The sequence below is a fragment of the Asterias rubens genome, chromosome 10 (assembly GCF_902459465.1).
Source record: "Asterias rubens chromosome 10, eAstRub1.3, whole genome shotgun sequence".
In the NCBI taxonomy this organism is placed as follows: domain Eukaryota; kingdom Metazoa; phylum Echinodermata; class Asteroidea; order Forcipulatida; family Asteriidae; genus Asterias; species Asterias rubens.
Genome location: NC_047071.1, coordinates 12,402,333 through 12,419,162, shown reverse-complemented (window position 1 = coordinate 12,419,162; position 16,830 = coordinate 12,402,333). Strand labels below are relative to the sequence as shown.

The window sequence follows — 16,830 nt, the reverse complement described above, 5'->3', positions numbered from 1 at the left end:
TCAGGAGGTAATGTCGTATGCTTGGTCGTTGTGTGACTGGGGTACGTTGACAACCGCCGCTCTCGATTTGTTGCAGCACCTGGCAAAACGCCGACACTTCTGGTTGCGTAGAAGTCGGCAGGCCGTTTCCCTCAAAGCTCCGTTCATGCAAACATAGATGATGACATTGAACCAACTGTTCGACAACGCTCCCCAGGTCACTAAAAAACCCAGCCATTGAGGGACCGGGACGTTCTGGATGCTACTGTATAAGATAGCCACGCTATACGGCAACCAAGCCACCGTGAAGGCTATCGTGATCACGCAGAACATTTTGATGGCCTTGTGCTCGCCTTGCGGTAACTGGGGAGCCGCGCGTTGGGGCTGCTGCGTCACAACGTCCCTCGACGTCGTCGGCACCGGGGCCTGGTTGGCTATCATCCGGGTGTGCTTCCGGCTTATCTTAAACATGATCCAATACATCACTATTAATACCGAAGACGGTAGTATGAAAAAGCACAGTGAGATTACGCACGCATAGATGATGTGGTCGTTGTCCCACTTCCAGGCACAAGTAGCTGAGACATTGCTGTAGAGTACCGGCGGGCTAACCAACCACGACCCGCCGATTGCTGCTACCGAGGCAACGCACACACCCACAGTTATCACCACAGCCTTTTTCCGTGTCATGATGTTCGGATAATGGAGTGATTTCTTAACAGCTATCATCCTGTCCACGGACAGACACACCAAGAAAGACACCGACGCAAGGCAGAAGATGGTCACGAGAGCCGCGGTGGCACGGCACAGTCCCTCTCCCCAGAACCAGTTGCCCGTGGCGGCCGGTACGACCGAAAAGGCCGCGATAACTCCCACGGAGAAATCCGCCGCGGCTAGGGCGATCATGAACACCTTCGCGCTGTCGGACAAAGTGAGAGTCCGGTATATCACCCATATACAAAATAAGTTGCTGAGGATTATGAAGACGGAGTCAACGGCGATGAAAATTGTCCTCAAGACCACAAGATGGGTGCTTATATCATCCTTCCTTGGTGTGAACACTTGCAAGAAAGCAGCCTCAGCTCCCAGATCGGATACGTTGACATTTTCACCAGCAATATCCATTGAATTCATCATATCCGCAGATGTTTATGATACCTTCCGAATTTATGAGAGTAAACCCAGCTGTGGAACACGCCGTCAAACATTGAGCAAATCCATTGCCAGCTATAGCTCTTGAGGTTGCGAAGTGGAAGATATATCAAAGCCACTATCGAATATGTTTCCTTGTTTTATATAAGCATGCACTCAGCAGTGAAAACAAACCACTGCATTGGTAGTTTATTATTAACTGAGTACATCGGTTATTCCATTATTCTTCAAAGGTACACGACTGAAATATTAAGAGTGAAAGCCACTGATGATAGATACAGCAAGTCAGTGACACGAGCACGAAGGGAAGGGGTCTTTCAAACGAATGGGTGGGCGTGTGAATGGAAAGAGTTATACACGCACTGTGCTTGTTCAGTTAAAAACAATATTTTAGGGGTCATCCGATGGGCGAGTTGTACTGCGATGCGATCTTTGGTTGCGGTTGCTGTTTCGGGTTGTTTTTATCACTGTTATTTATAGCTACACACAACATAAACATTGAAACAGCCAAAGCTCAAGTACAACGATGGTTATTCCTGGCCGAACCATAATGTTTTTTTGAGAAAGATTTGCGAGCGGCTAACGGGTGCCTGGGTGGGTTTGGTCTTTGACGTCACCCATGCACCCCTGTCCCTTCCCCCACCCTTTCTCGCTCTCATCACTCTTCTCTCTCTGGCATCAAACGGAAAAACTGTTATACGGGAGTTTACAAATTAAAGGCAATGGACACTATTGGTAATTACTCAAAATAATTATCATCACAAAACCTTTCTTTATTACCAGTAATGGGGAGTGGTTGATAGTATAAAACGTGAGAAACATCTCCCTCTGAAGTGCCATAGTTTTCGAGACAGAAGTAATTTTTCACGAATTTGATTTCGAGACCTCAAGTTTAGAACTTCAAGTTTAGAAATCAAGCATCAGAAAGCACACAACTTCGTGTGACAAGGGGATCTTTTTCTTTCATTATTATCTCGCAACTTCTACAACCGATTGAGCTCAAATTTTCACAGGTTTGTTATTTTATGCATATGTTGAGATACACCAAGTGAGAAGACTGGTCTTTGACAATTACCAATAGTGTCCACTGTCTTTAAACATTTCTGTAAAATTTGTATTCTTTTTTTCAACAAATATTGTTCACTTTTTGTTTGTATCTGTCGAATCATAGAGCAAAGACAGCGATAACGAATATACATGTTTATGCCAGTCTATATGCTCTACTTTGAATTCTTTTTACATAAAACCACTTATGGTAGTAATAAAAAAATTCTTTCATATTGCGCGCGTATCCGTCAATCAGTGACGCTCAATGCGCTTTAACATACAGTATTTTTATGTAAGGTTTGTGGGACTACGTTTTGAATTATGAGACCTACTCCTTTTACACAGCACCATGTAATGGTTAAACAAGGAGCTGTGGGGCAATATGCTACCAATCAAACCAGGAACACCGGGGCGAACCCCCTCTCTTTTCGATAAGTGCATGCACTTAGTTATTTTACGTGCAATGCAAAACACACGGGACCAACGGCTTTACGTCCCATCCAAAGGACGAGGCAGCCATTATGACGGAGGAGTCCTACAATTGATTATACTCGGCGTACATCAGTGCATTTGTTAGTATCGTTGGTCATATGCTCACTTAGAGCAACATGTTAGACTTAATGAAACAACTGTGTGGTTCGTAATGGCGCTTCCGTGTGTGTATACTTTCATTATCCCCGTCGGGTTATTGTAAATACCCCGTGACAGATACCGCCGATGTAAATTGATTGATGTGGTAGCGTGTAATAGGTATTTGATATTATTTAAGGGGCATGAAAGGGCACTAGAATGCTGCTCGATCACCGAGTACCTACATGTCGGTCAATCAGGGCATTCATTAACGAGTGAATTGGACGCGGTTTTTTAATTAATCTTTTGTACATCTTTATAATCCGTTGGTCAAACATAGATGTCCTCCATGAGTTAGGCCACTGTAGAAACGGAACAACAGCCTCTTTGGTTAAAGACTCGGTGGCTGTAGGGATAGTTCATCCGGCATCTCCGTCCTTCCGTTTCCAAGAAACAATAGAAATTTGAATATTAGATATTAATTTTTGCACAGGGGATTAAGAATGTTTAATTACCATAACGGTGTTTGTTATACGGTGTTTTGCAACGCTGTTTGTTAAGCACTGTATACTCAGTACTTTTGATATTTCTGTGAACAAAAATCCACAGGCAAATTACTTAGAGTTGAATTCAAACCCACGACCTTTGCATTGCTAGAGCAAGTGTCTAACCACTATATAGACCAACGAACTAACCCGATGGCTATAGACGCAGTTCGAAAGGCAGTTTGGTAAAAGAAATGATAACAATATAGAATATAATCACAAGCTATCATTGTTCAAAATGCTACTATGTTGCTTATAATTATGTTTTGATAGGGTGTTGTGGATGCCAGTATTTCCTGTTTTATTAGGCATACCACTGCCAGTTAATATTTTAACGACGAATTTAACAACCATTCTCTCGAAAGTGACACATTTGCAGACGGAAATGTTTGGTGACGTAATCTTGAGTTGCACTTATAAATTCCGATCTTAAAGGCGTTGGACGCTATTGGTAATTACTCAAAATATTTATTAGCATTAAACCTTACTTAGTAACAAGTAATGGGGAGAGGTTGGTAGTATAAAACAAATTGTGAGAAACGGTTTTCGAGGTCAGTGTATTGACCTACATAATAGTGATATCAGTTTTCCAGAATCATAAAATCATCAGAACTTGTAAGAGATACAGGGTCAACTTATTGAAGTATTTTTATAACAGGTGGTGGCGTTTCCATACCCCGTATTGATATAGCGTGAAGGGAAGCAGTCGATATATTATCTGTGCATGCAGCAAGACCTGAGAAAAGCTAACAAACTGCGTGAACACTCCGGTAATAGGGGTCACTGTACACTAATATTTAGCATATGGCAGGCCACGTCTCGCTGTAATAATATCGATGTTTGGGTTGTGTGTGTTTTCTGGTGCCATTTTCAGCTGGCCATTCCTTGTCAGTTGTCATTCTGATTTGGGGTAGCTGTTAAAGGCAGCTGGGGTAGCTGGTAAATACTCAAAATAATAATTAGTATAAAACCTTAATTGGTAACTAACGAGTAATGGGGAGAGGTTGATAGTATAACAGAGTGTGAGAAACGGCTCCCTCAGAAGTGGCGTAGTTTTCGAGAAAGAAAGCATTTTCCACGAATTTGAAGGTCCATTTAGAATTTGAGGTCTCGAAATCAAACATCTGAATCACACACCTTCGTGTGACAAGGATGTTTTTTTCTTTCATACTTATCTCGCAACTTCGACGACCAATTGAACTTAAACTTTCACAGGTTTGTTATTTTATGCATAGTTGAGATACACAAAGTGAGCAGACTGATCTTTGACAATTACCAATAGTGTCCAGTGTCTGTAAGACAATATTATGGTCCGAAAGTGTCACATGAAATCGACTGAATAATGACCGCTGCAGTAATGGTGTGAACAAAATATCTAGAAAATGCTAAACACGTCCAGCTGTATTTGACAAATCAATAGTGTGAAGAAGAAAAAACCTGCATGTATTATATTATGATTGTTTGTCTTTCTATGTAGACTTCTGTTGAACTGTTAACAATTGCTGTCTTCCTGAATACAAATTGTGTATTGGCATAAATGCCTTTTTAATGTGTTGAGATGTTTCGGTTGGTGTTTTTCGTTTGTTTGTTTGTTTGTTTGTTTGTTTGTTTGTTTGTTTGTTTGTTTGTTTGTTTGTTTGTTTGTTTGTTTGTTTGTTTGTTTGTTTGTCTGTTTGTTGGAGTGTTGTTTCTGTCCTTCTTTCTTTCTTTATTTTTTTCTTCGTTTATGAGATCATGAGTTTACCCCGTGCAATGCCAGTAAACAATAATCATGACATGTTTTCGCTATAATGATGCAGCAAACGATGCAGCGTGTGATGTTTGTTTTTTTGTTTGTATGTTGATTTATTTCCTTCTGTTTTCACTTTGAATGGCATTATGAGTTCCACCCAGTGTAATGCCAGTAAAAATAGCTTTATTTTTTTCGCTAAAGATGCAGCGTGTTTAATTAATTAAGGATACAAGGTTCGCGAATTGATAAGTCAAGATTAGACTTGTAGCTTTTCGAGATTACCACCACATACATGAAAGTGTGTACCGCATTATAAGATAACTATGTAAAGACAGACTGCAAATAGCTGTCATGTATAAATGATTAAAAAAAATGATGTCCGTTTAGAAGAGAAAGACCTAAAAATAGTCTGTTGAAAGTTAGAAAAAGAGACCGTACGAAGATTTACGCTTGTGTATACATCAGCTACAGTAAACATAGAGTTGAGCAAAACCTTGGTTATATATGTACTTTCACTTGGCCTTATATTTTGTGTACATTATAATAGCTAAGGTGGTGTTTTATAATAAAAGGTAAAATGATTAGATTTAAAAAAATTTGTTTACACTCTACAAATTCCCAGGTCAGAGTTGTCCATGTAATGGTTTATCACCCAGTAGGGAACCTGAACCATTTTTAGGCAAGCCTCATTCGGAATCATCATGTCGCCCGCAGTATACACATATAAGGCTGTGAACTGGCACATTGACACAGTTTCGGGTCAATTTGACACAGATTCTATGACATACTGACCGAATTGGGTCAGGTCTCTGCGACCTGGAATCCTAAACAATTCTGACCTAGGAACTGTTGAAGTGTAGAGATATGGGCAAGATAGGTTAGAATTTTAAAAGTACCTGGTATTATTGTAGATGAGGTCTGCAGATAATGCAATACTGATACAGTGTGACCTTTTTACATGGGCCATCCGTGATTATAATCTGTCACGCAAATTAACAGTTCACAAAAGACATTGTGAATATTTGTTTTACTGCCACTATCGCAATTTTGGGAGTCGAGTCATGTGTCACGTACACATTATGACAAGCGTGTAAACGTCACATTGTGTGAAACGCGCACTAAACTGTTTATAACAGGCAGAAACAATTTGCTTAAAGACACTGGACACCTTTGGTAATTGTAAAAGACCAGTCTTCTCACTTGGTGCATCTCAACATTATGCACAAAATAAACCTGTGACAATTTGAACTCAATTTGTCGTCGAAGTTGCGAGACAATTAATGGGAGACAAAACACCCTTGTCGCACGAAGTTGTGTGCTTTCAGCTGCTTGATTTACTCTAATTCTGAGGTCTCGAATTCGAATTCAAATATTTTAGTGGAAAATGACTTCTTTCTCGAAAACTACGTTACTTCAGAGGGAGCCGTATCTCACAATGTTTTCTACTATCAACACAGCTCTCCATTGCTTGTTACCAAGTAAAAGTTTTGATGCTAACTAGTATATTGAGTACCCAATAGTGTCCAGTGCCTTTGGCGTGACAAACATGTGATGTCTTAGGTGAATTGGGATAGCGAATACAACGTCTGCTTGATTTTGGGGGATAATTTCCTTTATTGAGCTGAACTTCTGCAGAAACATTTGTTATTTCCTTTAAAGACAGTCTAGATACCTCACGAGCATGCCAAACCTAGAACTTTCGTCTACACTTGATACTGTACATTGCAGCCATTTTGATTAATTGCATTCAAATCAAGTGTGACGTGTCGAGGTATACATCAATGCTTTTGACCCGTAAACATTCACAATGTTAAACCATTTGTGAACATCCCTAATCATTAGTTACAGGCACATTCAGTATATCCTGATGCACCATTTCACTGTGTATACAATCATTGGACACTATTTCCTTGGCACATTATTGTAACGCATATAGCTAAGAACTTGATAGTGATTGAGCACACACCTCCACCCTTAAAGGCGCAGTTGATTTCAAAAAGAGTTAGGACTAGTCTTATCTCGAGTTAGGACCAGTTACTCGTCCTAACTTAGGACTATCCATGTAATTTGTATATCTCCTAGGACTAGTCCTAAGTTAGGACTAGTCCTAACTCTTTGTGAAATCGACCCCACTTTTGGTAAATATACTCAAAATAGTTGTTAGCTTATTAGTGGTAACAAACAATGGAGAGCTGTTGATAGTATAAAACATTGTGAGAAACGGCTCCCTCTGAAGTAACGTAGATTTTGAGAAAGAAGTAATTTCTCAGTAAAATATTTGAACTGATGTCGAGACCTATAAATCAAGCATGAAAGCACACAACTTCGTGCAGTAACGTTTCTCAAATTGTATTTTCCAAATGCAGATTATTCTTCCTTAAGGACAAAGCCGCTCTGGGATGTTCGATAATAAAATTAAAAAACCGCTACCACCTTTGGAATTGAAATTTACACACGTTTAGTTTTATGGTAAATATCTTACAGGATTGAAACAAACGGTGGGTTCCATTGCTCTATGCGATGACCAAACGTATACAAACCCTTCAACATGATGACGGCACTTCCAGTGGAAATCACCTTTTCACCGTTCAATCACACAATTTTGTCCCACCTTTTCCGACTAAAACGTCTGTACATGCTGTATGCCCATGTGTTGCTTGACACACTGCATTTTGCTTATTTCTGTCAATTTACACATTAGCTCTATAACCCAATCTGACCTATAGACTATAATTATTTCCAAATAAATAAATGAATAAACATTGCACTGGATCATAATTTTAAAACAAATTTATTTATTGTTCATGGTATATGGCTGATTAACAAAGTTATTACGAATTGTATCAAACGTATAAGTTGTATACATTACCCTAGACACTGTAGCAAACAAGAAATCAGTGCATTAAAATAACATCATGCCATCTCAACTGAAATGTAGGGTTCAACGTCTGTTTTCTGTCAACGTAATGCTGATTTACAGGCAAACATTTTCAAGGAAAGTGTAACCAAAGTCACCCGTGTATGTTTCAGTTTACTAAAGTGTCTAATTTGTTGAGAAAACTTCATCATGAAGGTTAAATCCATCCACATATTTTAGTGAGATGAACAAGGCTCTGTGCCTGCCAATGATCGCCAAAATTTCAGAAACTTTTTCCACATAACTTTTAAAATTTTAAACTGTCCTTGTTTTTTTAATGAGAGATCACCTAACAAAACAAAGCCACGGACGGCCACTTCAACCCAAATCAACTGCCACCAGGGGCACGTTGCCACCTACTCCTGGGGTTGCAACAGTGTTACCCTCTTCATTGTCCGTTAAGAATGTAGGCATGGGTATCATCCACGAGGATCCTCGCTGTATGGTCAATTGCCTTGCTCAAGGGCACAAGTGTAGCGACCAGGTATCGAACCCACACTCTGCTGCTGACAACACCACCGCTTGGGTCTGGTAGACCGCGGGATGATCATAACCATCTTAATAACAAGAGGGCTTTCCGATAAAAAATTACACAATTTCTTTTCAGAGAAAAGGATATGACCATAATGTTGGTAGTTTTGTATAATTAAGTGACACAGTTCATGGTCTTCCTACTCTTTTTTGTTATACTATTACATGGACATGCCCAGCCACTACACAATACAGACAGTATCTATAAAGGCACCAATAATCATAATCAAGATGTCAAACACAGATAAGGGAAATGTCAGCTATGTTCATCTCTTCAAGAAAAGGATGCATTTCTCCTTGTGATAATGACAAAGATTGGCCATGATATCAAATACATGTACAAGTATACTGACACTCATAGCTAATCGTGCCCCCACGACTACTACAAAAATAGTCGCAACTACCTGTTTGGTGAACCAATTGTGTCGCTCACGACTATTCATGACAACATATTTTACTTACGAAACACAACCAGACATTAGTGACACAATACTTCAATCCTATTTTACTATGCTGCGCATGCGGCAAACATTATGCCGCAATGCATCTCGGGAATTTAAAATTAGTCGCAACTGGTGTCAAAGTGGCGACAATTTGAGGCAAGACTAGTCGAGTAGTAAATTGAACTAGTCGCCCTTGCTTACTCATAGCCAACGGCCATTAACTCGGTATCAAAAAGTTTATTGTGGATGGGGGGGCGAGTTTCAAGCTAAGATGCATCAGTTTTTATCCTGATCCGGCGATGTTGTGAATTTGTTCCTGAGCTCTGTTTCTTGTTGCTTTATATTCCTCATCAGGTCTTTCTCCGCTGATTTGATTAGTTTGAGTTCTTCTCTCTCCGTCTCCTCTGCTATTCCGTCCGTTATGGCCTTTTGTGCGTCCGCCGTTTGCTTGTTACTGAGATTGCCGTAAATTGCCATTGCCTGGTGGAGAGATATGCAAGAAAGTATTATTTGTGTGTTTTTGTCTTTATTCCTTCTTCTACAGGTTCAATATATCTCAGATGTAGACTTTCTTATAGCTGGTCCTTAACTATGGAACTCTATCCCAATCAACATCATTTTGTTCTCGTATTAACTCCTGCCTTTGTATTTGTTCTTGTCTTATTCAGTTAAGCGCTTTGATCTCTTTGTAAAGGCGCTATTTAGATACCTATTTCAATTATTATCATTATTTGTTGAGAAATTCTGCTTCAGCTTTTGGGCAGCAGTCCTTCACGAGTCAGACCTATAGATAGTTCCCACAAAAAAATCACTCAACAAGTGTAATCAGCCATCTTTATGAACAAATAATTAATTTTTGTAATGCACAACTATGCGATTTGTGCCATAATTCGTGTGGCCTGTTGGAGTTTTAAGTAAATGGCTTGTACAAACAACACAATGGTCAGTCTCTCCACTTATTGCATCTAGGCTTTTCAAACTGGCTTCCCTTGCGTAAGACCCATGCCCAAGACATGTTATAATACCATAGTAATAACAATAGTGGCTTTTTGTATAGTGCGCATATCCGTCACTTAGTTACGCTCAAGGCGCTTCAACATTCAGTATTTCTCTGAAAGATGTGGGACTACAATTGAACTATGAGATCTACTCCTATTCAGAGCACCATGTAATGGTTTACAAGGTGCTGTGGCGCAATTTGCTGCCAATGTTATATAACATGTATATTTTTGTTTCTGAGCTTTGCGTTGTCTTACCTGTCCAACCATACTACTGATGTCTCCTGTATTAGTCGGTAAAAGTATGGTATTCCCCGTTTTAGCGAGGTGACCAAACGCTGCTACGTACTGCTCGGCTACATTCAGGGAAGCTGCATTACCTCCGTCCTGTGCACAAAATATAAATACTTCTTTAACAACAAATTCAAAATTGCTGTTTGCACACGAATCATAAACAAACATTTATGGGAGTTTGACAATTTTGAACATTCTCAAGAATGAGTTGCAGGCTTGGATTCCATGATTCTAGACCCATAACCTCCCCAAATTTAGGATTAAGGCAGGTTTAGACACTTTCTCCTTTTGGATACTACTCATTTCGAGAAGTCTCATTGGGATTAAGATGCCTGAACCGCATTCAACACAAACACTGGCAACAAAAACTCTCACCCTTTTCCCAATAGCTTCAGCTACAAGTGCAAGGGCTTCGGCTCGCGCCTGGGCCTTAGCGATGATGGCATTAGCTTCACCAGACGCCATGTTGATCTGCTCTCGTTGTAAGGCCTCGGATGCTAAGATCTTGGCTCGTTTCTTTCCCTCTGCCACATTGATTTCTGATTCTCGAACACCTAGAAGTGTGTAGATTAATGCATTAGAATTAAAATTATAGCTCATACAATTTACAAAAAAAACCAGCACAAACAATATTTTAGAAGTCCTACCTTAGGAAATTTCCTTTCAAAGTGAATTCCACTGTAGTCTTTTGCGGGCATTAGGTGGCAGCAGACTTAACTGTTCATTGTCCTAAATTTCCAGGTACATGTATATCTATTTCAACCTACACTCCCGAAGTTTCCAATTCCATGGCGAGGCAATTTAAATAAGCATGGCAAAATCATCATAATCATTTTCAGGAATACTGTGCACACACATTAAAAACTATATTTTTCTTGAATCAACCAAAAATAAAAGTTAACCAAAGACATACATCCCATCAAACTTTTCCTTCTCAACCTCACAGGGCAAAATTGTAAAGAGCTGCAGAGAAGTAAAAAAAAGTAGCTAAGCACAGCAAAATGGTGTTTACCAGAACAAGGTTACCAGGTGAACTGCCATGTGGCATGAAGGCTTTATGGCTGGTAACCTGCTCATTTCTGTTTAGCAGACACTTGCTAAGCAATATTTTCTGCCAATGCAGCTCTATGAAATTGTTAGGCCCTGATCTGTGTCCGATAACGTACCTTCAGACTGTAATATGACGGCTCTCTTTTTCCTCTCAGCTTCAACCTGCATCTGCATGGCTTCCTGCACCTTGTCTGGAAGCTCAATGTCTTTGATTTCATAGCGGAGGCACTTGATGCCCCATGGCTCCACGGCAGCATTGTTTATGGCCTCTGTGGAGTGGAAGGAGGAGGAGGAAGTGTAGAGTGTCAAAATTGTTTACTGAGAGAGTTGCAACAACTTAGGAGCCAGTTTTGGTAAAAAAAAACACCCATGAGGCAAGACTAGAATGCTCAATGGGTTGTGCTACTCTTAACCTGAAAATGAAACCCAGAACACTTATGGGGGTGTTGGGCCAAGCGAATAAGAGCGTTGGACTCAAAACCCTGGCCGTGACACTCGTCTTCTTGAGCAAGACACTTAACCATTGCTTCTCTCCATCAAGGGTTAAAATGGGTACCTGTGAGGGCAGAGATGGTTTATGTGAATGATTAGCTTGGAGTGCGGCAACTCACACCACTGGCTGTTTACTCCCCAGGGAGCTGAGATGGTTTAAGGAATGATTCAAAGCCCAGTGACCAGCGATAATAATGTTGAAAGCACTTTGAGACGCCCTTCGGGCTCTAATAAAGCGCTTTATATAAAAAAATATTATTATTATAATTATTATCATGGAGAGTAGGGGCTAACCCTGTTGTTTCTGGTTCACAAAGCAAGCACCCTTGTTTACAGGTTTCCTCAGGCTTGCGAGCTACAGTAATTAAGTTCACTTATGAGGCATCCTTGGTTTCGTTACCAGACTGATACTTCAGGGAGGCAATGAAGGCCCCCCTAGTAGTTGCCTTGGTGCCCTTGAAATGCTCCAGTGGAAATTAATTTACCTCCTAGAGTGCCCTCTACTAAGGAAAAAATGCCTTGGTGCCCTTGCCATTTCAAAAATGAAGCATACAGGCCTAAAAAGTGTCTTATACCCACCTACTATAGAGATATTAAGCGACTCTCTCTCCTTGAAGACTTGATCCAAGGTGATTTTACCGATCTCAGATCTCATGGTGGTTTGTGCTAACTGAGTCACTGCATACTCTGGGTCCTCTACACCATAACTCGCCTAAAGAAATAGTTTTACAATGATTAAAGGGAAGGTATCCGTTTGGTATTCACTCTTAATAGTTGTAACAGTTTCACAGAAAATTTGATAGATGAAACTTGTGCATAGGGGATAAAGAATAGCATTTGTTTTTACCCTTACACCGATTTTTGTATCAGTATTAAGCACTGTATGCCATAACTTGCCTGAATAAATAGTTTTACAATGGTTATATTGAAGAAATAGTTTTACAGTATTATAATGAAGAAATAGTTATACAATGTTTATAATTGAAGAAATAGTTTTACAATGGTTATACTGATAGTGTTATAGTTTTAGAGCAATTAAAATTTGATCGGTATACTTTTGCATTGGGTATGAAGAATAAACAAAATTTTACCCAGACACCGATGTGTTTTAAGCACTATGCTCAGTACGGAGGTAAAGTGGTAAGATGTACCTGATGTACATGTAGCAATGCAAGAGGTCGGAAAGTACCGAGTATACAGTGCTTTTAGTGTAAGGGTAAAACCAAGGTGCAGTTCTTAATCCCGATGCGAAACTAACATCTTTTAAATCGTTGCGGTACCTGCTGCTATTATACATATGATTTGAACTGCTTCTAGCCACTGGGCTAGCTCAGTGGTCTAGTGGTAAGACATCTGCTCTAGAAATACAAGGGTAGTGGGTTCCAATCCCAACCGAGTATAATCATTGTTTTTGTCCTCCTTGATCAGACCCAACAAATTGAATAAATTGCAGTTTCAGTATGTTCACCTTGTAAGGATCAGTCACTCTTAGATACAGCACACCATCTATGCGAAGAGTTACATTGTCTGAAAGAAAAAAAATTACAAATTGGTTTTATTTAACTTAACGTTACTTCATCTCAATTGAAGACACTGGACACCTTTGGTATATGTCAAAGACCAGTCCTCTCAACATTTGCATAAAATTACAAACCTGTGAAAATTTGGACTCAACTGGTCGTCGAAATTGCACAAGTTGTGTGCTTTCAGATGCCTTGAATTCAAAACCTCAGCTGAGGTCTTGATTTTAATTCAAATATCTTAGTGAGAAATACCTTCTTTCTCAAAAACTACGTCACTTCAGAGGGAGCTGTTTCTCACAATGTTTTTATACTATCAACGGCTCTCCAATTATTTTGAGAAATTACCAATAGTGTCCAGTGCCTTTAAAGATGCAGAAACAAACAGCTGATTTTTTTTAGTTACAAGTTGAAAGATGCACACGCCTGGAATTTCATCTTTGAGTTAACAAGGCCATTTTATATTTGCAAAGGGCACTTCCATTGTAAAATGTTAACGTCTATAATGGGAAAGCGTTGAAAGGGCACCAAGGGAAGACCAGGGGCAACAAAGGCCATGGCCTCCATGGAATTCCAGGCCTGAATGTTTACAAGTTTATTTACTCAATTTGTTCCCTCACCATTTGTGATAGCACTCTGTTCTGGTATATCAATAGCGATTTCCTTCAGACTCTGAACATATTTGATCTTGTCGAGTACTGGAATCAGGAAATTAAGACCCTGGAGAAAGAAAAAAAAATTAGAGAAATTACTGAGCTTGTCAATCACAAAGATCTTTGGAATAAGAAATTGGCCAGTGAGTATAGAGGGCAGCCATTAGAATGTAGGCTTACATGTATGCTTCAGAATGTTAGAGACGACAAACACCCATACACAAGTTTGAATGAAAATGTATGGCACAATGGTACAAAGGGTTTGCCAATTTGGAGGTTGCTGTACAAAAATTGGCCCTGAACCATTTTACATAGCAAATCAGGCCTGGATTTTCATCTTCGAACACGTTGAAAGGGCAAGGCCATTTTCATTTTGCAAAGGGCACTTCCATTGGAAAAGCTCACAGTCAATGGGAAACTTTGTAGGGCAACAAGGCCAAGACCAGGGGCAAACAGGGGCCATGACCTTTGTGGTCTGGGTGTATTTCCAGGCCTGGCAACTGTCTCTATACATGTAGTATAGCTGTAACATGTGACTAAGCCAGTAATAGACCCTTCCCATGAAATGTGTAAATTGCACATAGCGCGTGCGCACTAACGTTTTGGTTGGCAAATTGAGGGAACATCGCGCTGTTTTGTACACGGCTAATGGGTGCAGGACGCAGAAGCGATTGTGCGTCTGCTTAGTGCACAACTCTATGGCGTTTGCCAACCAACAGGGTCTGTACGCATACGTGAATGTAATTAGCATATTTCATGGGAAGGGTCCATTGTACGAGACACTATTGAAATCTAGACCTTGCAATAATGACGAATTGCCTCCATCATTGTCTATGAAATATCGGGCCTGAATCGTTGGGTGTTGACCGATTCGGGACGGAACCCACACAAGATCTCCTCATTGGTTTTGGTTTATCCAAAGATCACAAATAAAACCTTTCCTGTTAAGCCCGGTTCATACTTCCTGCGAATGCGAATGCGATACGAATGTTGACGTCACAAATTCGCAATGAATAATTCGCAGCAGTTCAACTTTGCTCAACTCACTTGCGAATCGCTGCGAAAGGAGGGTTGTGACGTCCTATTTACGTCAAATTCGCGTCGCATTCGCATTCGCAGGAAGTATGAGCCGGGCTTTAGTCAGCACCAGTGTTGTAGCCACGGTGGGCAGTGCTGGGCGGGCCTGCCAAGGACTAAAACAATTCGCCCAGCACTCTGAGCAAAATACACCCCTATGCGGCAGCACAGATTTCCCCCAGATTGCACTTAGCAATAGATAGCCCCATATCTAAAAATGGATATTTTTGTTGAACCGTTCACCCTTGGTGGACTAAATTGGATTGAGAGCCCACCACTAAGATCTTGCTACAACACTGTTCAGCACTTACCGGACTCAGCACATTGTGAAATCTGCCCATTCTCTCGATCACCCATGCTTCCTGCTGTGGCACAAAGAGAATGACCGTATTGACCTGTCCACCTGACGCTGACCTTACTTGTACCTCTGATGTTAACATGCACTGACGGCGGAGAAGACCCTAGGAAAACACAAAAAACAAGCATTATTGTCATAAGTTCATTATTAAAATTGACAGCAATCTAAAGTGAAGAAAAGGTGTGATAAATCAACAAATTTATCATACATATCCTGGTATGGACAATGTAGCCGAAAGAACTTGTCCACTCTGAAAAATGTACCTGTCGACTCTGGTAGTGGCAGGGTGGGTGGGGATTAACATTAAATATAGTTTATACTGATGTGATAATCATAACCCCTCATCTCGCTGATGGTCGGGACCAAAGGCATGAAGTTAAAGGGTTATCGCCAACATTCATTTAGTTATTATTAGAGTTAAACACAGCATGAAGAAAATTGTAGATTTGAAGTATAGATGGATTGCAATACGCGTCGTCAACCGCCATCTTTGATGTATTAACAAGGGAAAAGTGCACATGCAGAGCATACACGCGTGCCATTTTCCCTTGTTAATACATCAAATATGGCAGTCAATGAAGCGTATTGCAATCCATCTATTGATACATGAATCGGCCAATTGTAAACTGCTTAACAACCCAAAATTGACCAATAAACTAGATGGTATCGATAGTTTTGGCTTTGCTAACTTGGCCCATGGAGGAAGGAAATGCACATGGATGTATTTCCTTCCTCCATTCCTTGGCAAAGTCTTTCCCTTTGCAAACTGCCAATCTTTCCCGTTGCAAATTCTTTCCTTTAGAAGGCAAAGCAAATACCTACACTGCATTTACTTAATTAATTAAATTAAATTCAGTTATATTATTATTCTAATAATATTATTTAAGGATAAGTAATAAAATTAAATAAATCATTATTATTGTCAGCTGAAACTGGAATCAACGGTTGGTGGTAAGAATTATTATTCATATTAGTAAAAAAGTTACAGTACTTCACTCGGGTGAATACCCATTCACTCGAGTACTAATAATAATTAAAAATGCACAGGAACAAGTTGTTGGCCTAATTGTTTTTTATACATTTAATTTTGTAATAATTATTTAACACAAAATATCTTAAAATTGAAGTGGAATAAACTACCTGCGCCAGTCGTGCATTCCTCATAACAGACAACATTATTCGACCTTTCTTGACTGTCTCACCAGGGGTATCAATGAATTACCCAAATCGTTGTCTCAATAATAAAACTGAGAGAGATGAAAGCCTAACTCTATTGATCCAGATAGTTTACTTCCAAGTTACATCATCACGTGTGATTCACAACTATTACGAACAGCAGCGCCCTCCTTAGTTCACATTGTCTTTGTTTCATGTAACGGCTTATGTCATTGGGCAATTTTTTCTCGCTCCTGACTAACGAGGTTTTCCATTGGCTACTACATGTGTTGGCTTTCAGAGCAGCAAGAAGGCTG

General features: G+C 40.0%; 2 protein-coding genes across 2 annotated transcripts; both read right to left on the bottom strand.

The window, feature by feature from the left end:
- LOC117295676 (trace amine-associated receptor 9-like) lies at positions 1-1,113 on the bottom strand. The gene has a single exon (XM_033778387.1). The coding sequence runs from the start codon at positions 1,111-1,113 to the stop codon at positions 1-3; it is 1,113 nt and encodes a 370-aa protein (XP_033634278.1).
- A 6,691-nt stretch (positions 1,114-7,804) lies between these two features.
- Positions 7,805-16,726, bottom strand: LOC117296057 (stomatin-like protein 2, mitochondrial). The gene is made up of 9 exons (XM_033778922.1): positions 16,499-16,726; positions 15,312-15,461; positions 13,891-13,990; positions 13,219-13,277; positions 12,330-12,462; positions 11,375-11,527; positions 10,584-10,762; positions 10,173-10,301; positions 7,805-9,396 (listed from the first exon to the last, which is right to left on the bottom strand). Exons 1-9 carry the CDS (start codon positions 16,532-16,534, stop codon positions 9,193-9,195), a joined length of 1,143 nt encoding a protein of 380 aa, XP_033634813.1. The 5' UTR covers positions 16,535-16,726; the 3' UTR covers positions 7,805-9,192.
- Positions 16,727-16,830: the final 104 nt, after the last annotated feature.